A 25,965-nucleotide genomic window follows, 5' to 3' on the forward strand; every position below is an offset into this window, starting at 1 on the left:
AAATGTGTCTACAAACCAAGGAAATGAATTGGCATGGCCTTCAATACAGAAAAAGGTTAGGACTCTCTTTCAGTGCAATGGAAAAGGGGGCCATTTGTTGAATGTGTATCATTTACAGCCTGAGAGACACTGGGAGTGAGAGGGGATATGGTTGATCTGTAGTGTTGGTTTAGAGCTATGTCTCCTGCTGTGGAGCTTGGTCAGACCTCCCTTCTGCCATAAATCTACATTTCCATTCTGCCAGCTTCGGAAGCCTGGTAGAGGCTATATAATATTCCATCTGATAGTGATACAGTGAGAGAGGCAGGCCAGGGGAGTGAGAGGGGATATGGTTGATGTGTAGTGTTGGTTTAGAGCTATGTCTCCTGCTGTGGAGCTTCATCAGGCCTCCCTTCTGCCATAAATCTGGTGCCTGGCAGCAACTGGGAACATCAAAGGCAAACCACATTCTCATGTCTCACTACTGCACAGCCAAGATAGCTACTGATGACTGGTCCATTTTGCCAGAGTAGGAGGGGCACTCAAACTCACACAGGGGCAGACAATATATCTTTTTTCTGACTTTGCAAAGGAGCCAAAGCAATACTAACCTGAATCTCCAATAGTTGTAATTGGTGATTTGTCAATAATCAATACTAATAAAAGTTCTGAGAGGGGTAGACATGTCTTTTTTTTGCCTTAAACAATAATAAATATATCAATTATTGATGATCGATAATCAATATATTACATGTAGATGTAAGAGCGAAGAGGGCTTGACAATCCCCCCCCCCTCCAAGATTTTAAAATGGCCCTGATGACTTCCTGCCATTAAAAGTTCCCTACCACTAGCAAGAGAAATCCCAGACTCTCCCTTCAGTTGTAAATCACACACAGTGTGTACATGTACTACAATGCAGCAGTGCAGGTTCGTGTAGGAAGCTCCACTAAGAAATGTGGATAGAAGCTTGGGCCAAGTTCTGAACTGCAAACAAATACAGGGCAAGAGTGCAGCGACCCGGGAAGTATCTCCATTTGTTACATCTAGTGTGCCAGACAACTACAAATCACTTCTGGAGCACAAACCTTTGCCAAGGTTGGAGTCTACTAAACTGCTGTATGTCTACTTCTGTGCTATTGTGTTCTTGGTTCACAGTTTCAGAGAGTGAATAGTCAGTTAGTTGCAAGTTTCCAACTTATATCTGTTTATTTTCAGGATCCAGTTTTTCTTCAAGCTTTCTGTTCGATCCCTTGCCATATTTGTGCTTTGGAATTCTGAGAAATATCATGCGCTTGGGAATGCATCTACCCCGGTATAGCAAAGACACTTGCGCTGCAGTGCAATGTGAACCAGTCAGAATTGCCCTGAGGAAGGTGACAGACGGTCACCGAAATGTCGGCTGAATAAAAGACTTGGTTGTGTAATTTTAAAAGAGTCTCTTTACTCTATTTCTGAAATAAGCTTACATTTCCATATTTCTTATCACCTGTAGACACACTTCTGTGCCATTGCTCGCGTGCCTTACACGTGAATCAGTGTGTGATCATCGCCCTGCTATCTACAGAAGATATGATGCTGTACATAACTCACCACCTACACAGGCTGCTATCAGGCCTAGTCCACACATCCCCACATAGGGACTATTGAAAATGGGATACTGGCACGCAATGTCTCAAAATTTTCTTAAGATATGACACTTTGCTATCTCTCTTCACACAAGACAAATTCAACCTGTCTAAAAGGACTTAAAGATAATGTTCACAGCATACAGGTGGCTACTATAGACAAGATTCTTCCATCAATCCATCAATGTGAAAGTAACTTAAAGAAGTGGCCGTCAAAAAGTAGCCACAGTGGCCAGGTAGTCCTTATGCAGAAGTGGTCACTAGTAAAGGTTTGACTGTATATCAATGGCCAGGTGGTCCTTATGTAGAGGTGGTCAATAGTACACATTTGATAGTATAGCAAAGAGACTTTAATATCTGGCTTTCTGATTCAACCTTTCAATTTCTTCATCTTCCACAGCCTAACAGTTGGACTGAACAGAGCAGAATATTCGGCCCCATAAGATTACCTTGACATTCCAGCTATAACATAACACCAGTTGGACTGAAACTAGGTCTGTATTTGTCTCCCAGATTCCCCTAGACAACATCCTGTTTGCTGACAAACTTTACCATCCTTCAGAACTTTGCAGAGCTGGATGGATGCAGGTAACTATCACTCAAACCTGTCTCACAGGTAAACGCACATCCATCTGGCTGAACACACCTGCCCATCACACATGTCCCACCTGCAAACAGACACACACCTGTCCGAATACACCTGTCACTGATGCTTATTGAACCTCTCCACTCCTTATACTAACAGACAACAGATTGGGCTGAGGATACAAAAGTTATTTTTGTCACTTTCAAAATTGTTTGTTACCACAAAGTTTAAAGTTTAACCTGGAATTATATATAATTTGTCCCATACGAAGGGGTTAAACCAAACTCTAGCAAGAGATATAAACTGTTACTCATTTGGATAAGTGTGGTGGGATCTCTAACATGGAAATTCCAACTTTATCTTGCAACTATCACTAACCAAAGCTAAGTATTTTTACATCAGTTGAGTAAAGAAACTGGCACAACACTGCTAGAGATTCAAACCCAGGACCTTCAGATCCCAAGTCCACAGCCTTAACCATGAGACCATCTCACGACCTTAACCTACGTGATTCACAACACCACGTCAGTGCCCTGTGCATACCTTCCCCTGAAGGCCACAGGTGGGGATTTCACCCATGTTGCCACTACAGAACCTATTCACTGCTAATTCATGGCTGTCTTAATGGCAGGTCCAGCCCCTGTATTTAGATCTACGGCATTGACGTCAGAACAGTAATTCTCCCTGTACCGGCAGATCCTGTGTACAGCTAACTCTGTATGGGTCAGCCGGGAGGTTTTTGTTCCCCACTGAAATTACACAACTTGTAAGTGGCTGGGTGATAATGGGGGTATAATGGGGATGCTAAAAATAACTTTCGTAACTCTAACATCAAGGAAGATCCAGTCAAAGCCAGGTTAAGACGTCCAATCAACCACTTGTGGCTCACAATGCACTGTATACTCTTATCTTCACGGTTTGCTACATGTACATGTGGCTTTTCTACATAATACTGTAGCTGTAATTCTGTTAGGATCTCCTTGCTACACCTGTATGGCTACTACAAAGGCTACATTTGGTTTGCTACCACAGCTTGCCATGTTACATGTGCATCTGTATTGCTACAGTCTACATTTGCCAACCTTGCGTGACACAAAAATTTTGCTACCACGACTTTCCTTGCAACATCCGTGTTGCTATACATCTGCCACAAATATTTTGCTACCACAGCTCCCTGCTACACCTACACTGCTATTTCCTGCAATCAAACGATGAGGTAACGACTTCCCGACCTTCACTTTCAAGCCATATTCGTTACCCCAAAGTTTGTTGTGAGTTCTTCCAACCAAACAACAAGACAATGGAGTGTTTTCCTTCTTCAGCTGTCCTCCTAAACTAACTTCCTCTCCCAAACGGATGTCTCTCCCTGTCTCTACATGATTCATATTCAGCCAATAAAAACTTTCTTTCTCTGTCGGCGCAGCGTGACGGTGTGGCTACCACCTGTGTAAAGCGAGTTGCGGGATTTCCATACAGTAATTCACTTTATGTTCACGGTAGCAAAAGTTCACGGTCTGAGAAAAGTGGACATGTTCACAGAGCTATGTATTCACGGTGGCAACAGGTGCAGGAAAAAGAAAGTCCAGGAATTATTTGTTAACTGTGGTGATAAGTTCTCGATACAGAAGTGACAGTGAAAACAGTGAACATATAAGTACAGTGAAAAATCAGGAATTACAGTACTCCACTCTTGTAGGACAAACACCTCTGAACCAACTCCTTATTGTCTGAGTTAGATCCCAGCACATAAGCAATCTGCACGTCTCTAAACATCTCTTTTGTACCTTCATGTCCAACTGTCCAACAGAGAAACTTACAGACAGTTCTGCACAAAGGGACTGGGACGTTAATCCGATGTAGGGTGTCAGGCTGTCACTACGGTGAGGTTTAGTGTGTACCTGTTCATACATCTTCAGATTGATATCTTTGATATGTTGGGATATAAAAAGAAAATCCCAATTTAGATATTAGTAATCTGAACCATAAATATTGACATGACTGGTCACTTATATCTTTTACTATGTAACAGCAAGATCAAGTATTTTCACTGTTACAATAAGGACCAATGCTTCATACAATGGCAAGGAAAGATGCTAAAACTATTGAAAATTTGTTGACTGTTGTAATGCCATGGTACATACAGTATGACTGTAACTATTATGTACAGATTACGAAATGTTTCCTAAATTCAAATTAGGCTTAGAAGTGTTTGTACCGCTATTTACAAATAGATTTAGAATAGACAGTTACTATTTCACTTTTAATCTATTTATGTGCTAATATTTTAGTTCTTTTCTTTGGCAAGTATACCAATGTTGTATACCACCGCTTTACATTGTTTGCAATTAGCCTCCAGGCATAAATTTGCAATAAAGTTATCATCATTATTATTTACAAGCCCCAAGCTAATATATTTCTCTGTCTCTCACAGTTTCTATGTCAGTGCACATTGGATATGAACCAGACCAGGCCCAACAATGGACGACAGAAATCCAACCATGCTGAACGTTTCATTGCTGCTAATTTCCGTGGAGTAGAGAAGAATGGAAGGACCAGATGATTGGTAAAACCAGACTGTCCCGAGCGCACGCACACCAGCAATTAATCCTGATGAGAAGTTAGATCTTTTGTGGTGAGGACCGCAGGTAATCCCTACTGAGTACTCTGTCGTGACAAGACCAGGCTGGTATCTTCATACTGATATATCTATATGGAAGGATATACACGGAGCAGGAATGTAGGTATCTGTATCTGTGTATCATGTGTATCATCTGATGAGTACTCTGTCGTGACAAGACCTGGCTGGTATCTTCATACTGATATATTCATATGGAAGGATATACATGGAACAGGAATGTAGGTATCTGTATCTGTATATCATTAGTACGTGTTGTATTATGGATCAGTATTTTGAGAATGTGACTATATCATGATAGGGGATATATTTTTGTGCAGATATTTTTTCACAGCATGTAACATTGTAACATTTTCAGCTTCTTTGAGCAATTTTGAGGCAAGTGAGTTACCAAATTTACCAACAGCCAAGGACATAATTTTTGTCCATTGTCTACATCCACTTCCAAGAAGCCTGGGGAGGTTATTCTCAAATTTGCAGGAATTCCCAAACAAGCACCTCCACAGTAGGTCACATTAATGCAATTCATTGGTTCTCTTATGTTGGAAAAAAAAAAGCAAAACAGCTAAATTAAACATGAAAAACATAGCCAGAGAGGAGAGTACCTATACACACAATTTAGGGAGGGACAACGTATGCTGGTAAAATTTTCCCTCATAGCTTTCATGTTGTCTTTCTAAACTATACTGGCTGTGATCCAGAAAAATAACTTGGTGTGGCCCACAGTTTACTTTGACAGTCCCATTCTGGCCATGACCTCAGTAAGCTGGCATGTCCTCCCAGCCCTTTATAAGCACTTCAGCCGAGCAGAAACGGTACTTAAGGAAGGTATCCACAACTTAAGACAGGTATCCAACACTACTTGGACAGGTGCTGCTTCCGTTAGGTCACAATGAAGCCAGTCTTCAGCTGAGACACAAACTCATCTCTGCTAGACAAAGGCGGTTCAAACATCTATTTTGACAGGGAAGGACGAAAAAACAGAAACACAATAAAACTAACAGCAACACAAGACAGTTTGTACTAGATGTTTTGGAATACAAAAAAGCAATTAAAATACAACAGAGATTGATAAGTGTAATAAGAAAAATGATATATACAAAAACTTGGTCATAAGAAAACAATTTTCTCAAAGGCAATAGATAGCTATCTACTCACTAGAAAGTAGGCAAAAGCTAAAATATACAATACTGCTAAATATGAACCCTCCCATTTCTGAATCACATCTATCAACAGCCATACTGCAGTATAAATAGTGTTGTGCAGTCTGTATAGTGAGTGTGTGAGTGAGTCTGTATGTCAACTTGGTGGGAAAACTCTAGCTGATCCCTTCAAGGCCAAAGTTGTTAAAGTCATTTATTTCAGGAAACCGTCCAATTCTGACGACAACAGTGGTTGGTTCTTCTCCGGCATAATGGAGGATTTCCTCACTTCAGACTTCAAAGCAGGAACCATGAGAGGTGGTGAGAGGGGCAAGGATAGGGGAGGACTCAAGGACAGAACGTCCAACATCATTTAATTAAAGAAACAGGTCAATTTCCGGTCAACGTTTAAGTACATTTTGACACTCAACATCTGGACGTTCAACCTTGTATAAATGGATTTTTGATTGATTCAAGCAAGTCATACGGTGGCAAGGCAGTATCAAATTGGCCAGAGGAGTGTCCATTAGCCACTGAAGGATACTGTCTGGCCAATTTGCTACTGCCTTTTGCGAAAGATCTGCTTGGAGATTACATTTTTGATTGATTCATTTAACTTTGAAGCTGTTGCAAAAGTGTTTAAGTACAGCAAGGTGTGTAGAAATATTCACATCATTTGAGCAAGAAAACCGTTCAATTTCCGGTCACCTCAGCCGACACCTGACCTTTTGACCTCCAGGTCATCCTTATTAAATGCAGTTTTGATTGATGGGTGGATTTTTAGGTTGTACAGAGGTGGGCACTTCTCAAAACTGATTAATGTGGAAGTTTGTAACTTTAAAATGAGAAAATTAGGGCTGTCTTATCTGTAGGATTAATTGATACTTTGTGAATCATCAACTCTGATCATGTGAGAAAGGACTTTGAACTAAGAATTGTTACACATTTAGTAATAGACCTTTGATTTTGAAGCTAAAAAAATTAAAGATGATGTATGTAGTGTGAAGAATCTAGTGTGGCTTACCAGCCCTATCTTGGCAACGACAGTCCCAGCCACAGTTAGGCCACAAAAAACAGGGCTCTCCCCAAGCAATGAAGCAAGGGTGCTCCCCCTCTCCCCAAATCCTAGCACAACTCCCAAAATGTTCAAATTTAGGGTTTTCTCTTAGTATTTCATGAGAATTCGCTGATTTTTCATCAACCGATTAGGGAGCACCTCTCCCCTCAGAATTTCTGGAGAAACCCCTGAAAACACATAAATAAATAATTAAAACCCCCACTAACCTGGATCAGAGTGTGCCGCCTGCACGGTGCCGACAGTGTGCTGTCTGGCGGCGTCCTCGGGAACGCTGAAGCTGTACCTCGCCTGCCCGAACACCGGCGGCATCTCCCCGGTCCCGATCACGCTCACCGCCACGCTCGCGTGCGTCTGCGACACCAGACCGCCGCCGTCCGTCGCTGAGACTGACAGGTGGTGAACTGACTGCTGTCCTGAGTTTAGCGGACCCGCCACGGTGATCAGGCCTGTAAAGAAAAAGAGAGGATTTTGAATTTTTTAAAGTTATTTATGCATTCTTGAGCTATTCACGTCAAGAAGAAACCTTCAGATCTTAACTTGGTGGCAAGGTGGTCTTGTTAAGAGTGTTGATTCTGACATGATCTTATATAATTAGCCTTTTGCAGAGACACAGAAATTTCTTAGAAACAATCACGCAAAAAAATTGCTTCACCACACCAAGCTTCTTTTCCTACAGGCATGAAAGTAGAAGTTTTATACTATTTTCCCAGAGGTATATAATAATATAAGTATACTTAAAGTTTTGTAAAGGGAGAGATAAATGTAGCACATCCATTAACATCAACCATGTCTTGTACTGGTAATTACTATTGTCAGCCTTGTAAGTTCAAGTGTTGTACAAACATGCATATCTCACAAAAGTCTGTCTCCATTCTATCAAAGGTTCAAAGCGAGGCATTCTGAGCATTTCATGAATAACTGGCATTAACATTCCCAAACAATCGTGGCCTTTCAAAGCTCCACACCCTGGCCGCTTATTTTCTCCTTAAACTGGACTGAAGGTGAATTTGTACAAACGACTTTGCAACACGAGGTCTGCCTCACTTGCTGGCTTGACGCAATCTTCTCTTAATCCTATTTCTTTGAAGCCATTACACCTGAATCCCGACCAGCTCGTAATTGCAGAAAACTTGCCCCACGATTTCTCGCAAGTCACGCCACCTTTTCATGAGATTTGCTGTAACATTTTCCCAACCTATTACAGGGCAACACCTAAAAATATCTTCGCAATGACATTGTGCAAGTAATTGTTGCAGCTTTCCAACCGTTGGCAAGCCAATCCTTGTGATCTCCAACTGAAGAGCTAATCTTTCACAGACAGTTGAGATTCAAGACTCAAACACTTTGTTCATTCATTCATTTTTTTTTACAAAATAATGTCCAAAACTATCTGCACTAGAATGATTCAATCATTTTCCTCCCTTTCCTGACTTTACCATAGTCCAGTTTACAAATGTAGGTGCAGGTAGACATACAATATAAATAAATGTATCTTACAATGTGGAAATCAAATTTCATACGCACTAACTAGTTGCACATACACATGTCATCAATTTTGTCAAATACCTGACAATGCACAACTCAAATTTCATATGCACTAACTTACACATACAGGTGGTATTTCGAGCCCTGAGATCTAGCTATAATTTGAAGTCATCAATTTTATCCATCACTTCATCATTTTGAGGGCATGCTCCCTTTTTATTGTGATTACACACACGCCTTTATTGTTTTCTTAACATCAATCCATCAACCTTAATTTCTCTTCACGATCAATAATTGCAGAAAGAATACAAAGTCCTGATAAACCCAGGGGGGTAAAAAATTGTCAGGGTTTTTGTTTGTCAAGAAGATAAATGTGAGCTGAGGAGGTATTTTTAAATCTGGAAATGTACATCAAGTTCTTTTAACTGTCTATTCCATAATCCCCATTCCCATTTATAAACTAGGTTACACCTATTATTAGACCTGATGTTGCCAGTTTGGAAAAAGTGTTGAGAGGTTTTACCCCCCAGGAATGCACAGATTAGATATTCAGGAATGCATAAGATACTGGGGAACAGGCCTAGGGTGTTGGATGTATTATAATATAACTGTTGGAGTTATGTCAGTAGATGTTAGCTAACCCAAAACTGCCAAAGAAGACCATTTAGGGGACTGATAAAATCTGGTCTATATGGACAGGTGGTCACTATAGTATAGACAGGATTCCTAATGCTTGTGTCAGTGGAAAAATTTTTTTGAGGTGTTCACTTGTAATAAAGTTGTATAGGCTTGACTGTAGTTCACACACTATGTTATTAGATGTTAGCTAACCCAAAACTGCCCAAGAAGTATAGGGTCTATGTTGACAGGTGGTCACTATAGACAGGATTATTAATCAGTTAATGCTTGTTTCAATGGGGAAAAAGAGGCTATGCCTTGACGTACCACATATATGGTCTGTAAATGTTGGGATGGACTATGTAAGGTTATACAGTGAAACCTGCCCAAGAAGACCATTCAGGGGACTGATAAAATCTGGTCTATGTGGACAGGTGGTCACTATAGTATAGACAGGGTTCTTAAAGCTTGTATCAACGTAAAAAAATTGTATTTTGTAGAGGTGATCACTTGTTGTAAAGGTTTGACTGTAGTTCACACTAGAGTAGTATGACTAGAGTTTAAGGCAAACATGACTCAAAGCTGTTGCTAGTCCTGCTAATATAAAACCAGATTGCGCCATGCTTTGCACATATAAAGCCATTGTCTACAAACTCCACCACAATCCACCGGTTTTTCACCCCCTTTCAGTCGTGCATTGACCTGGTCCTGTTTACCTGTCCACGTTTGAAAAACGCCGTCACCGCCGCCCCGATCTGTGTCGGTCCCGGCGTAACTGTAACCACGCGCACAAACGGAGCGCGGTAACCCGAACAGACCAAAACAACTGCCGCGTATTTACCTTACGCGTACCGGGCCGAGATGCTGTTCCTCGCTAAGACTTTGATCTAATTGTCTGGCGAGGTGTTTCTTGTGTTCCACTCCCCCACGGTGTGATGGGCATGAATGTGTGTGATTATATTCTCTATTGTTCCCCGACACACGAGAGCTTTCCTGTGTTCAACTGAGGACAATCGCGACGTATGAAAAACTTCCTAATTTCATCACAAACTTTGAAAGGTGTTGGTATGTTCTAACCTTGTTCAAACATGTGCTGCTCTAAATGTTAAATTGGCACAAGGAAGGGTAATGTTTAGTCTCTGTCCCCCACTGAGAGATGATACGATAGTACATAACTACAACAAACAGCTGAGATCCACAAAATCCTCAAAATCTTCCCCCGTTATCCAATGACCACATAATTGCATTTCTGTCTCCAGACTTCTGGGTCAAAACAATACATGTACTAATTTTTTAACACAAACTCTGTATCTGCCTTAACTAAACTCGTATCATTACTGTACTTTTTAGTTTCCAGCCCTTTCTCTTTTCTATTTCTCTCAATGAAAGCAAATTAGTTGTAGAAGCAGCCAAATCCCATCTGTTGAAAATACAAAGCTTGAAAAAGATACTTCCCAGCATTAAAATGTGCAAATGGCAACATTTTTTGTCTCTAAATGTTATAAAAATTACCCCACTAAGCCCTGCCTGTCTCTACTGAAGGCGAGGATTCTCCCTACCATTTGTTTTTAGAAAGGTCCAGGATCTGGGTTAATCCTAGCTGGTGGCTACAAACTCTGGACATTCCGACTTCTTCTAATTTCTGCTGGAAGTGAGCCGCAAAAACCCGGCCAATCTCACAATAAACCGAGAACAGGGAGAACCGGAAATTAGCAGCACCATGTTGAACACCTTGTAACTTGCACACCTTCCTGCCACGAAGAAATATACGTTCTTGTACTTTCTTGTTTTAAGTCTTCATAAATCTTATAAATTAGACTAGATAAGACAGGGAAGAATGATTAACTGCAATATATCAGTAACCTGACAAACCCTGTCAGATTTAGGGACTGAACTGACTAAGGACATATAACGTTTAATATTTTGCTTTGTACATGTTGGAATGAACCCATTTTTGAGGTGTTACTGTTCTAATTATTTGTCACCACAATGTTTATGAATCGTAATTATCCCCCTTTTGTTGACTTTCTCTGACTTCTTTTTTTAGCAAGTCCTCAGAAGCGACCCTCTTCAATTAAAATTCCATCGTTAATCCAGATGCCAATTAGTAGCTTTCTCGTCCGTTAAAACAAAGTGTGTTGGTTCCATACAATAAACTTTTCTTTGTCTTTAAACCAACAGTTTTTGCTGACCGTTTAGTGGCTGGGTGGTCAGGTTAAGCTAAAGTGCTTCCAATTAAAGATACATTTATCAAGTCCTTGGAAGCCCTAGATTTCAACTCCATATAGGCAGAAGGCACTGCATGTCTTAAGCCTATCTATTTATGCCTGAAAGGTGAAGAAAAAGTTCACTCTCCTGTTTATAATTTGCTGTCCAATAATTGGGATAAAACGAGCTAATGCCTAATTGCCATAATAGTTCGTTTAATCCTGATAAAATGGAAGAAAAATATGCAGTGAAAGTCCAAAAACAGTCCCAAATCCTATTTTCCAGATGAGGGAATTTGACAAGAAAGTCATAACATCTGATTGACGTCTTAACGAATGTGATCAATGAAGTTGTTTTGACTGTTACAGGTAAAAATTTCCTTAGGCAGTTTGAGAAGAAGACCCCCCCCCCCCTCGGGTAGGGATTTTAGGACATAACAAGGTACACATTAAGGAAAATGTCCTAATATCTGTACAAATGTTAGCAAAGGACATGTACTATCTTTTGACCTCTTTAAGTTTTATGAATGATATTAACTGACACTGGGCTTAAGATATATTTTTACAATTCCCTATGATATGGCAAGTTGTATACTAATTAACAAAGAAATTTCACTTGCAATTGGGAAAATTTTCCGCAAAAACCCAAGTCATTTACTATAACACAAGCTTTCAAGACTTGCAAGATTTTACTGGAGTACCTATAGGCCAATGCTTCATGGTTGACTCTCTGTGTAAGAATTATGGGTAAAATGCAACATGGCTGCAGCATATCTGGTTTCCGCAGGTAGCCATAACAAAAGACTGCAGGACAAGAAAAGCGCCCAGAAATATTTTGGACTCAGGCCAAGTTTAAACATTGTCTATTATAATATGCCTGCACCAGTCTGTATTCTCTAAAGGCTATTATTAGACACTGGTGCTTAGAATTCCAGTGTGTAATACCTGACAACTCTATGGCTGTTCTAAGGCCACACAAATTTCATTTGTTGGTTTCTTGTGTTTAATGCTAAACTACTAGTAGATGAACTTGAAAACACAGTCTCAAGGGAAATTTTGTACTTTGGAGGGCACATGGTTAGTTTCAAATTTTCCTCTCTTCTCACTGTTTTTATGATGTCTTCCACAAAAATTTTATCTTAAAATGACTGATAACAAAGTTAATACGATGATGTCCCTATATCACCAGTTCCACTGGCTTGGGTTTCTTGCTGGACTAGATCATGAACTTGAAAATAGAGTCTGTACTTCAGTGGACATATCGTCAGTTTTCCTCTTATCCCTTTGTTTTTATGATATTTCTGTACAAAAACGTTATCAATGTGCAATACCTAGGTTTATACAGTAATGTCCTTATATCGCCGTTCCGCTGGCTTGGGGACCAACGTTAGTGTCAGTTTCACCCCATGTGACTGTCCCTAAGTCCCTGTCAGGTCTTGTTAACGTCTGGACTAAGTGGAGTTATCCCGTGCATTCCTGGAGACGTTTTGTGTCACCTCTGATTACAGCAAGGCTCCTGACGCAGCCAGGCATGGCCCCGTACAGTCCCCCCAAACTGCTCAGACATTTTAAGCCTGTTTGCAAACAACCGTGCAGCAATACAGGCAGGCAGCAGGCCAATATGTGCATTTTCCTATACAACATTTTAACACGATCAAGCAATGGATATCAGAAAGAGATTTGGCAAATATCATCATATAGCTTCTCATAAAAGATATGCAGTGGATTCAAAGTTGCTTTAACTGCTCTTGAAGTTAAAAGTAGCTTCTTTGTTTACTAATTTCCTTCTGTGTTTGAGGATATGCTGTAACTGTACAGCTAATTTGTAGAGTTACTGTGAAATGTATCCTTGGATACCGCGTGTTGTTTGATGAGGTTTTTGCCCCGGATGGCTGACTTGCCTGGAAACATCATGATGGCATTGTTTATTGCTCTGCCCGAGAAATTATGTACGATTATGAAACAGATTAAAGCTACTTCCTGACAAATCTCACAGCTTACAGAACAGATAGCTGGAATACCTGCAGCGTTACTCTCCAAGCAGAGGTTTGGCCTGTTTTTGGACATTTTTCAAAGCCTTTTTTGAACCATTTTTGTCAGACTTTCTGTTTTGTTCCTGTTTGTTTTGGTAGCTTGGTCAATGTGGTCAGGAGCTCACTATAGACAGGATTCTTACTGCATGTATCACTTAATGTGAAATATTATCTAACTTAGGGAATATCAAAAAATAGTCATATTGGCCCTTATATGTAGAGGTGGTGACCAGTTTGTGTTGACTGTATTTTTAACAAGAAATAAATGTCTTCATCATAAATCTACAAATCTCACCTGTGTTTTAATTGATGTCACCTGTCACTTATGCAGGCTTAAATGTTCACAAGAAATAAGAAGTTGACTTGGTTTCTAACCCCAAGGTCAACCAGGGATAAGCTTAAAGATTAAGGATTATCATGACTTTGGTTTTGTATATTTTGGTCAATGCTCAGTATATATGTGTATCTATTAGGAAAAATCTGCAACTCTCACCTGTGTTTTCATTGATGGCGAACTTCCCGTCCGCGTTCCCGCTGACGATTCGGTACGTGAGGCGGGCGAAGCGGCCGGAGTCTCGGTCCGAGGCCGTCACGGAGACGACCTCTAACCCCACGGGGCTGTTCTCCTGCACGTCAGCGGGGTAGGAGAGCGGGTAGAACTCCGGCCGGTTGTCGTTCACGTCCTGCACGAAGATCGACACCCACGCCGTCGCGTCCAGGTTTCCCCCGTCCTTCGCAGTCACCGAGAAGTCGTACCTGGGAGATTCACAAAGAGCCATATTATTTATGTACGCAACAACTTTGTTGAATAACGTACAATACTCTTTCTGATCAAGTCAGCTCATCTGTACCTTCCTCATTCAAAACACTCATCCAAAACAGACTGAAAATGCAAACGGACACAAATAGGATTATACAGAACTGGTAGTAAATGTACTGTAATCTGTATATATGTATGGGGTCTCCCCAGAACAGAAGAGGTGCACCCTAATCGGTTGATGAAAAATCGAAGAATTTTCATGGAAATACTAAGAGAAAACCCTAAATTTGAACATTTTGGGAGAGGTGCTAGGATTTTGGGGGAGACAGGGAGCACCCTTGCTTCATTGCTTGGGGAGAGCCCTGTTTGAATGTAAAAGCAATCAAAATTTAATGTGTAAAAAGGGTAATGTGTATGTCATAATTCTTGATGTTATGTGTATATTATGTATATGTTACTTTAGACTCCAGGAAGAGTAGTGAAGTAATGTTATGTAATGTTCTCAGACTAAATTTTTACTCTCGCATACCGGCTGGGTTCGGTGTCGTGGTCCAGGGTCTCCGTGGTGCAGATCCATCCCGTCGCGGGCTGGATGGTGAACGGGAGTTGCCTAGCGATGGGGGTCTGAGGGAAGGAGTAGGTCACATCACCGTTCACTCCCTCATCTGGGTCGGAGGCTGACACCTGGGAGAACAGAGAGAAAGAATTTCGGTCAAAATTGATGCAAACAATAAAAGGCATAGACAATCACTACAAATAGTCATCATCACACAACATTGACTCAAGAGGAGGAATACTCTTCAAAATGATGCAAAACAATAAAGATTATCTACTACAAAGCATTTCTCCAAAATCCCCCAAAATCACATTTTTTCATAGTCATTTTGCATTTATCTTCTTTGGTTGCTATTTCTTTCATAATATGCTATATTGGCTTATATTTTATACTAAAAATCAATAATTTTTCAATTCAATTCAATTTTTCAACATATCGTATCAAGAAGGCAATGCAGGAGGTAGTATCACCCCCTTATACTACTGGTAGATCATAGTTCCTAGTTAACAGTTAAGAACTTGACTTCCGAGGGGGGGGGGGTCTAGGAAAAACCACAATCTCCAACTTTCCCAGAGAGTTTCACCCCCAATCCACATGGTACGTGACTCTGCAATTCAATCTCGTAAACCTTCCATTTCCTAAACAAACCGCCTCTACCAAGTACAGGTGAAACACAGGCCTGGATTCAGCAAGAACAACAATAATGTGTGCTTCGGACCCGATACAAGAGCTTAGCGGAGGATTAAAACGGATTAGAAAGCGGGAAAGAAGATTAGCGCTGTCCAAGAGACGAGTCCTCGGCAGAAGTCTTTTCAGACTTGCACATGCTGATCCTGAAGGTGTATCTACAGTCCTGCTCCTAATGTCTCGTGTTGACGAAGGACTTAGGAACAATCTCTTCGATAAATATCAAGCACATTTTGTGTAGGCTGCTGCTGTCTCACTGAATGAATAAGGAGGAACAACCGTACAAATAGTTCGAAATAAAGGCTGTGACAACTGAAGGTTTCTTGACAATGTCTTGTACTGTGTGTACCAGGGCACTCTAAGAAAGTTACCCAGATGTCTTCAAGGTAGAAGTAGATGAAGAATATTGCAGATTTTCTTACATGTACTATATGCAGAAAAACCAATAAACACATGTCACAGAAAGTTGCTGTGCTTTTTGTTGCATCAATAAAGCTTCTTTATCACACGTGTGTGTACATCCAATAACATTATGAACCGACTTTATAGTTGTAAAACAACAGTTTATCTGATAGTGTTATCCAAAGATAACATCAGAATGTAGGTATACTGGAGTGTTGGCGGGCTAACAAGGATTGCCTGACCAGCTGCCATCAATTGCATAATGCCACTGCCCTGGGCAGGAATGGCTTCCACAGAACAGGTACACATGCCATCCATCTATAGTACAGATCTCACAGGGAACATAGCCTAAAACTTTGCGTAAAGCTTGACAAAGGAAATATCTTCAACATCCTGTTTCCAAGACAAGCACAAAGAAGTATGTTAGACCTGGAAGGAGTGATCTACCTGCTGTATAATTAACGATGACGTTTGTCTGTGTCTACATGAGGAATAGAGTAATGGCACATCGTCGTAATTAAAGTTAATCCCTCAAAGAAGGCCGCTACTTTGTGGCACAAAGGCCTGGATGATTCAGGCCGCATTAAAACGCAACATTTCTCTGAATTTGCCACGTTCCTTCACCCGTCTCCGCCGGGAAAACCGCAACAGGAGACGGCGTCGCCGGTCGTATACCAAGAATCCTCGAAATTCTGCGTAATTACTTGTAACGAAACGTTTACAATCATTCTAAAACGATGAATCTGCGAAAACTGCTTCCTTTCCCCCCAAGCCTTCCCAATTGTGACATAACAGGGCATTAACACATGTCTTGTGAACTTACCGACCAAAGAAACCGTTCCGTATCGAACAATACCAGATAACAATACCTGTACTGTACACCCACATGTGTGTCTGTGACCCACACAACAAAGATGAGTGAGGAAAGTGAGCACATTACTGGATCAGGGGATTTCTGTAAGTGAGAGTTAACGACCGGGTAAGGCTGGTTATTTGTCCCGAATCCCGGGTACAAGTCCAAGGCCCACTCTCTGTGTATCCCTCAAAGCTTGCCGCTACAGTGTGGCACAATGGCTATCCTGGGAAATGTAACGATTCAGGTTGCATCGAAACGCAACATTTTTTTAAACATAGTCGCCACGTTTCCTCACCTTGTCCCATCTTTGCCAGGTGTGTTTTAATGTAGCTTTGTTTTCTGATGGAAGACACTGGAAGAGTAGGTCTACATGTAGCAGGCTTCTTCTTACTCTAAGGTCATTATAACTGAATCACAGTTTGGTCATACTGAGTCACTGACCTATCAAACTAAGGACACCAATTTGCCACATTCGTAACCAGGTCCACCTTCAAGTTCAAGACCATAACCTGGGCCTGAAACTACTTTTAGTTCATAGTTACTCCGTTCTTGTAAAACAAATATGTATTTTTCAAGACTAAATGCTTCATTACAGGTAGTGGCAAGTCTACGCACTTCATAACACATTGTACCATGTACGATTGTCGAGCAATAAAGTTCATTCATTCATAATGGATTAAAATACCAACATTTCTGCATATTTTTTTCTTGCTGGTAGCGGAAGAGTTGGAGTTTCGATTGTACCATTCTTGACCAGTCCAGCTGACCTCGTCTTTACATGCAGGTCACCCGACAAAACTGCTGCTTCCAAAACACCATTATAGGATCATTGTCTGAATACAGCCCCAACACCACTAAACTCCACAGGTTAACCATTAACATGTACTCACAAAGGAGAGGATTTCAGCAGGGTGGGTTTTATTCCACTGCACGTTATACTCAAGTCTTTAATCCGAGGTAATGCCAAGAAAATTGTATTTTTTCGCAATAAAACATAAGCTGTTCAACCAACTTTATCCACAAACGTGTTTTAATGGAACAGATTCCAGTTGTGCATAGATACAGTAGCTAGGACAATGCCTGGTTAATTCTATCGCTCGGATGTGGGAATTTTCAAATGGAGCAACGAAAGAAAACACAACCAAAGCACCGAAAAGTCATGGATAAAATCTCACTTACACAGATCATCCTTGAAAGGTAGAACTTAATTACAATTAATCCTTATAAAACTTGGCGCAGTCACACAGATAAATATTATAAGGACTGAGAATGTATGTCAACACTGTAATGTATACACTGTGAAACACACACAGACAGAAAGACACACACACAGACAGGCCAAAAACAACACTTCACTTCCTTAAGGTATAACAACAAACTCTGGAAAACCAAAATAATCTATCAGGCAAAGGTAAAAGCTTTTATAGGAAGAGTTGAAAGATATTTCTCCTGCCAGAAATCTGAGACTAAACAATGCCACAGGTGAGAAGACTTGTATATAAGAACACATCAATGAATGTTAAACATCCAGGTAAAGAGGTAGAACTGTGAAGACATTTCAAGTAGCATATTATATAAACCTTAACTTTATTGCGCAACAATTGTACATGGTACAAAGCATGTCATCCACTATGTACGGATATTCAGTCAGCAAACAAGGCAAATATCCAGCACAGGAATGTCTCCAACAATTCAGGGGTCCCGATACACCTACTGCTAGGGCTATATGCACCTAATACCTGTATCTGTACCTTAAAATTAACCTGTACCCATACCTGTGCAAAATCTATATACAGAAGGAAAAGAATATTGAGTAAACGCCACCACCCCCCTCCCACCAGATGATGAAGTCAATACACATGGACAAGAGGCAAGATATAAGCCTTTATACTTGTGTCCCTTTGGTCTCACACAAGTACTCTATATCTACACATTGACCCAACCACTTCCAGCAAAGTACTAAACAGCAGAGCTAGCTTCATACTTATGTCCATGTTTCATTTCAAGCCCTGACACCAACCCTGCACTGTCTCCCTGTCTCTACAGTTCTTACTGAGAACCTTTCAGGCAGTCCTTAGCTGCTGCACACTACTCAAACACCCAGGCTGGAGGGAGAGGCAAGACATGTGTTTTAGTGTATCTGATGCTTCGTTTCAAGTCCTGACACCCATAGTTCAGACCATTTTCTGCCTCCATGTTTTGACTCAACCCTGTACTCTTTCTCTCTATCAGTAAGACCCTGTCAGGCGGTCCTTAGCTGATGCACACTACTCAAACACCCAGGCTGGAGGGCTGGTTTCACGTTACCGGCTCAGGTTACCTGTCTGACGGAGTGGGTCCAGGGCAGAGTCAAGTTCACAACAGGTAATGCAGACACAAACACTGATTCTAGGCTAGTTCTGGCCAGTAATTTTCATCACACAAACACTCCTGACACCCTGTATGTGCTGTGATGTTTTCTTCAGTGTAAGAGAAGATTCTAAGAGTGTTTTTGCGATCGCTTGGAGTCTTTAGTTTTTTACGGGGCTGAGTGACCCTCTTGGCAGGGGCCGTGCAGTTTTCTTTAGGCTGAGTTTAAAAGTTCCCCGGCGATTTATCAAGTGCAGAGAGACGTGGCAGGCATGCGGAGGACACAATTAGCAGGCAGAGGTGTGCTCAGGACATGTAGGGTGACATGGGGAGGGACGCTGAATGTGAGGACATGTGTTTTGATGTCAGAATGACCCCAATGTCGTTTTCTGTACATCATTGCATACAATGTGTCTAGGGCTCGATATAATTACTTGACGCTTGAGCTGGGTTACCTGAAGTTTTAGTTTAAGTTTCCAAGCAGTTTATTTAACTTGAATGTCACTGAAAAATTGTAATTTTTTTTTCAAAAAATTCATATGATAGAAGAAAAAAAAAGATTTTTGTTTTTTCGAAAAAATATTTGAAAAGATGGGCTTCCAATTTTATTGTGTTGAATTAAAATAAAATTTAACCCTTTTCTAGAGCTGAAGTTTTGTGCCACCAGCAAAAGATTGACTTCAGTTTTCTAAGAAAAACAGCAATACTCAAGATTAGACATGTTAGAAGGCTTATCACATCCACATTAAGTCCTTACAGAACACCTGATGACAATGTTTTCCCCCTCAGACAAACATCCCGACAGTTTCTCTGTTCCTCTGCTTTAGCAACAACCAGCAACAATTGTACAAGTCTGACGTCTGAAACACTGGAGACCAAACAATTTATTTCTTCTGCCTGTTAATTAGTAATCGTCAGCACAAAGGACTGAACCGTTCAATGATGTCTGATGATGAATCCGGCAGGTTTTTCTTTGAGCGATACTTACACAAGACTTGCCTGTCCGGTACACAACCCCCCGGTGGTGCCTGGACCAATTTGCACGAGCGAGAAGTCAACAAGAACTCTCAAATGGACATTTGACTTTCCTTTGTATAATTCAACCCAACTCTGCCGCGATGCTCGATTATGAAAAGGGACCCATTTGAGACATTTACGTAAATTATATACAAATAACCACCAGTGAAACCAAGAGGACCGACAGCTGAAACAATGGCAGAGGCAAGACCGGTCGCCAAACCAAATGGACCCATTGAGAGAAGGGCCTATACACTGTCATCAGCATGGCGATAGTTGTCGTATGGAGAAAGGGCAGGGAGGGATGGAAAAACATCGTTAATTCTTGCCTCGTCAGTTCTGCTTATCCGAGTTCCTCACAGATGAAGCTTGTAGCTGACGTTGTGCAATTATCGAGTGACGCTAAAGAGTGTACCAGGTTTGATGGAGTGTCTGTTGTCAATGGAGGGATCGGAAATATGCGACACTCACTGTCATGATTGTAACTTCGAGTCACGGTGGTTTAGCTTCGGTCCCGTCCGAAAGCACGTCCAAAACACATCCATTCTGCATTTCTGAGTTAGTCCAAGGAAGTTAGTGAGAGTATCACAATAGTGTGAGACAGGTTATACACTACTAATGGTTTGTAAAGGATATTGAAAAAAGTTTATACATTCCAGCACTATGATCTAACTCACAAGATAAACTTTCCATTGTCTACCCCAGTCATTAATTATATCAAAACTCTCTGATTTGAACCTCGGTACATGGTCCAGTATAAACAGAGTATGAAAAAACTGACTAACTGACCGTTGCCAAAATCATATCCAGTTGCTTGACTTGAGTAACTGTTTTTTTTGGCGTATCTTATTACCTGGATGTCTAACCTTCATTGACGCAAAAACAGAGTATCTTCAAGTAAACCTTCATGTGTAGGGGATAAAACTGTTTTTGAAGATGTCTCTAACAGATTGGAGTAATGTGTTCATTTGTATGTTTTTTTAATCCCTCTTGTATAGGTTTTCTAATTTCCAGGTGATGACAACCGATCAACACAGTTTTCCTGGCCTTATCAGGTCCAGGCTGTCGACACACAAGTGCGTTGGCCTGGCTACTTTGTACTCTAGAAGCTCACTAGTACTCATGCCGGGTTCTAAAGCCCTTCTGCCTTGTTTCGGACCATTACCAGACTACACTCAACAGCCATTCCAGCAGCCATCTGCACTCGGAAATGACAGGAAAGGGCAGTCGGTCATTTTCAACCCCTCCCCCTTTCTGTATGAATTCAATGTGTCCTCGTATTGAGATTTTAGTATACTGACCTAACCCAGAGAAAGGCTAATGAAATACAAAGCCAGGCAAAAGGCCTAAATATGGTTTTAAAAAAAGTTCACAACAAGCCTAACCTTACCTAACCTCTGCTTGAAGTCAAGAAGAATCAAAATCTATACAAGAAGAATCAAAATCTATAGTGTCCAAAACCGGGTTTAACCAGAATCAAGCTCAGGAATGGTTCTGGAAGGTGCACGCATATCTAGAACCATGCCTAGGGCAAATCTCTGTTCTTGGATTCATGGGGACTATCCAGAACTGTTCCTGATCCTACCCCTAACCCATTCAGACACAGAACTAGACAGGCACAGTTCTGGATGAGAGTCTCAGTCTCCACACTACATGCTGACCACGTCTGTAGGTGACTCCATGCCACAAACCGTTTGTATCACACCACAGTTCAGGGCAGGCGGTTTCAGGCGGTTTCCTTGAGCCGGATTTGTTCCAGATCTCGCCTTACTTCTTACTTATGGTTCAGTCATCTTCTGTTCATTCTACATTCTTCTGATTTACTTATAAGGTGTCTAAAACCGACACGGTACACTTAAACTGTGTGACCGGAATCACGATCGAAGGCTTACAGAGAGAAAGTTCAAGCAAGGGAGGGAAAAAGTTGAGCTCCGAAAACTATTTCTATAATCTCGATACCAGCTTAGTGGCCACGCTGTTTGTTGACAGTTGATACAATTCTTCTAGACGTTTGATTAACAAAGCGAGAATTGTCTTCTGGTATACTTATGTGTAAGTAATTATGTACATGTATTAATAAGTATCCTTAGATTAGAACTCAGGTTGCCAAGTGTATAACCATGGCTGAAAAAGTATTTCAAACACTATCAAAGAATCCCTTCAGACTAAGTACTAGAAGCAAAATGATGCAAAATACACACTATTTGTGGTCAATTTCATCCTATCCCCTGAAAAATACAGTAACACAGTTCAAAAAATGAAAAACAACAATTTTTTGTCCAGTTTTCTTGTGTTTCAAATATTATCCCCTCACAATACTACATGAACCACAACCTGATACAAAATTCTACCTAAACTTGTATTTTTGACAATTTTCATATCTGGAAAACACAGTGTTGTACAGCATAATAGTTCCAAACTGAAAAACACCAGGAGTTTTTTGTCCGTTCTGGACATCCTGTGAGCGACATTTTGCATGCAGGACCGGCCCCCACCATCCTCCATAAGCACCCTCCAGCCGGCCATCCGATCCCCCCAAACAAAGCACAACAAAAGAACCCTGCAGCCCTCCCGACCATTCAAACCTCGCACAGCGGGGACATTCGAGAGCGAGGGGGGATTAAATTTCCGCCATTCCGCATTCAGAGCGATCGCCACGCTTTCTTGAGAAAGACTGGGTATTGAGAGGTTCGCTAACCCGCGTGACCCCACATTACTTCTGTCCGACCTGCGCAACAGAAATGTACGTCAGAGAAAACCGCCATGTTTTCTGGAGCTGCTTTGTGACTACGGACACTTACAACGTGGAGAAAAGCAACAAATTCTGGACTAAACGGACTATAGATGTCAAAATTGCATTTCACTATGAATGGAGAACTACAAAAGCGCATACTTTCTTATGAAAAGCATTCTAAAATCGGCTGAAAACTTTGGAAAAAAACTCACAATTGCTAGTTGTTGGTTTTAGTGAGTAGCAGGTTAGAATTAGTCTCCGAATGTTAGCTTGCAAACTTACAAGATTCTACATTAGCCAAATTTCTCTTCAAACATACTTTTCAAGTCTTTAGTCTTTAACATGAATAAAAATTTAACCCTGCCATACAATCATCAACAAAACTATGCAATACTAGAACATGACTACAGAAGCATCCCAGTCTACCCAATGTTGACCAATTTTACAGGTATATGCACAGGTTTAGACCAACAATGGAGGAAATCCTCCCCGAAAGATCCCCAGATTTTTGGCATATCTTCTGAAAGACAAAACTGTGGACAGACGTCCCTAATATAGACTGGGGATACAGGAAAACAAAAGGAGTTCAGTTTGTCATAACAACATGTAGACTTATGTGACATACATACTGTATAAGGTGGAGTTAGTCTTTACTATTGACAGTTATGCAGATACAAGAATGTAAAACAGTACCTGAAAATGTTATAGTTCTGTTGTCCTTGTGTGACTGTTTTGCACATTTTGTAAAACAGTAACTTAGAAAAATGTGTCTTTGAAATTTTAGAGAAGTTCTTGTTGAGATGTATTATTGTCAAGACAAGAAAATCAAATGGACATTAAAATCTGTGTCAAGTAAGAGCCATTAAAAAGTGCCCCAAGCCTGAAAAAAAGTTAAAGTCTACTCCAGAGACAACTACACATATTTAGAATGAATAAAAATGGTGCCATTACGCTAAGTTTTTTAGAGCAACTGTTTTCAATATTTCCATAGAATTGTTGAAGATTTAAAATATCTGCGTCTGATCGATTTTACCTTATAATAATATTCAGAGATGTCATACTAAGAACCACGCTCTTGTTCACACGAGTTCAAACGGAAATAGTCGTTACATAGTTTTTTCTGATCTCCAATTCAACATGTTCAAAGGAGTTCTGGCTGTGCCTATGGGGCTGAAGTGCTTACACACCTGTCACAGAGTACCCACCCGCGGGTAAGTGGAACAGTCCAACACTCCCAACCCAACACTAGCCTGGCTCCACAGGACAAACTTGCTACATGTACTCAAGTGGGGAGGGCAGACATACAACTTTTGCAGAGAGAGACACACATTAAAGTGATGGTACATGTAGTTATGAGTAACCGGAAAGTTTGAATCATTGTAACAGCTAACTGCTTCCAACACTGGCCTGGCTCCACACGGCAAACTTACTACCTGTACTCAAGTGGGGAGGGCAGACATACAACTGTTCTACAAACTTTATGAGTCAGAAAGACAGACACTCCTCAATCGTTTGCAAATAACTGAAAAGTACAGCATTGGCTGGTAATACTACAGAAAAGCCACCAGGTTACAATCTCAGAGATATTTCAGGGAGTAAAATAACTGGACAAAAATGCAAAGAAACGGTTTGTTTGAAAAGGTTTTAAAGCTCGACAAAGTAAGTGAGTACATGCATATACCATGGTGGATATGTATAACTCATACTGCGATCCACAAAATCGCCAATATAGTGATGGTAAGATTGAACCCATAATCGACAGACTCTTCATGTTCCTGATGTTTTCAGAGATGTAATTTTCACCATATTTTGTTTTTGCCCCCAGCTGTCTATAAGCCTGTTGTATCCATATTGTACAAAATGATGTACAAAATGACTAATAAACTGGTGGATGTCCCAGCTACTAAGTACCTAATACCAGCTCAGAAGAGAACAAGAAATAGCCACGCATTCAAGTACCAGAGTTATCAACCAAGGATTGAGGTGTTCAAGAATTCATTCTTTCCTAGAACTATCGCAGAGTGGAACTCACTGTCACCAAGTACAGTAGGGGCACTGTCAATAGATAGCTTTAAACAATGTCTAGAGCTAGAAGTTCAAGGGTTAGGTGTAACAAGTCGATCGGTGTAATATAGCCAGCTGCCGCCGCGCCGCGTGCCTGCGAAGCTGGTGTGTTACGCCGAAAGGCGGTTATACCGGCTATACAGATACAGATACAGATATTGTGTGTGAACACCTGGTGTAGCAGAGTCACCAAGGTGTCACAGATAACGCAACAATGTAGCAACAAAGTAAGCCTGTCCTTGGTTCAAGCTTCTTCTATCTGAACAACAATGCCACATTAACAGATGTCGTGGCTTAGCTAATACCTAAATCTACCTTTTAAAAATGTGTTAAACTCTGAGTTTTTCCCTACCTTGGAATGGTGCCTGAGAAAGGCACAAACTTGAGACATCACAATTATAGAAACTGCCACAACATATCACAAACAAAAGAAAAAAATTGGAAAATCCTTTGTTACATTTTTGTCACTGCCAATACAACAATGACCATAACAAAGAAAAATATACAGGAAAACCAGCAGACCTATCACCAAACTTTCCTGTCAACATAATTTATAAAACAACAATCATCAAAACAAAAAAACAAACTTTATCAAACATTCCTGTCAGGCGATACACCGATTACTCTTCCAGTATATCAATGTTACCATGGCAATGAGAGTACGGAATGTTTTTTGTGGATTATACCAGAAATGAGTCTGTCTGATATCAGTGCTGCGCAGGTGTTAGGAACACCTGAGACCCTGTAGAACTAGTGAAGCCTCCTTAATTATATGTCTGCAGGATCCGGGTGGGAATTCCTCGCATCTTATAAACCTCAGGCCACACCAAGTAAATTTGTTGGTTCACGGATTAGCCAGCTTCATTTTTTTTAGCTTCACTTTTTTTTTGATTTGAAAAAAAAAATATTCCACTGTTCCAGCCTCTGAATCAACTCCAAAATGCCCAAATTTTTGATCCAACAGTTGAAGGAAGTCCCTTCTCTTCAGAGCTGTTACTGTTTTTTCATCAATCAATGCAGCGGTTTGATTAAAAGTTTGAAATTCATCTATCAATGCAACTGGTTTGATTAAAAGTTTGAAATTGGTACTTTGAATTACAAACCAGCCTGATATGTTGACTTCATGGCTTCTATCTTAGCATTTTTGGCTA

At 40.7% G+C, this 25,965-nt stretch overlaps 1 protein-coding gene across 1 annotated transcript in view; it reads right to left on the minus strand.

Annotated features, from left to right (window-relative positions):
- LOC109487256 (protein dachsous-like) overlaps positions 1–16,955 on the minus strand; it is a 49,557-nt gene extending 32,602 nt beyond the window's left edge. Inside the window, exons 1-5 of the mRNA XM_019791235.1 lie at positions 16,946–16,955; positions 15,764–15,819; positions 14,679–14,833; positions 13,883–14,145; positions 7,253–7,492 (exon numbers count right to left, since the gene is read on the minus strand). Of these exons, the coding sequence (XP_019646794.1) occupies positions 7,253–7,492; positions 13,883–14,145; positions 14,679–14,833; positions 15,764–15,819; positions 16,946–16,955 (724 nt within the window). The remainder of the gene's footprint in view (positions 1–7,252; positions 7,493–13,882; positions 14,146–14,678; positions 14,834–15,763; positions 15,820–16,945) is intronic.
- Positions 16,956–25,965: the final 9,010 nt, after the last annotated feature.

The sequence above is a fragment of the Branchiostoma belcheri genome, unplaced genomic scaffold (assembly GCF_001625305.1).
Source record: "Branchiostoma belcheri isolate BF01 breed outbred unplaced genomic scaffold, Haploidv18h27 scaffold87, whole genome shotgun sequence".
Taxonomy (NCBI): domain Eukaryota; kingdom Metazoa; phylum Chordata; class Leptocardii; order Amphioxiformes; family Branchiostomatidae; genus Branchiostoma; species Branchiostoma belcheri.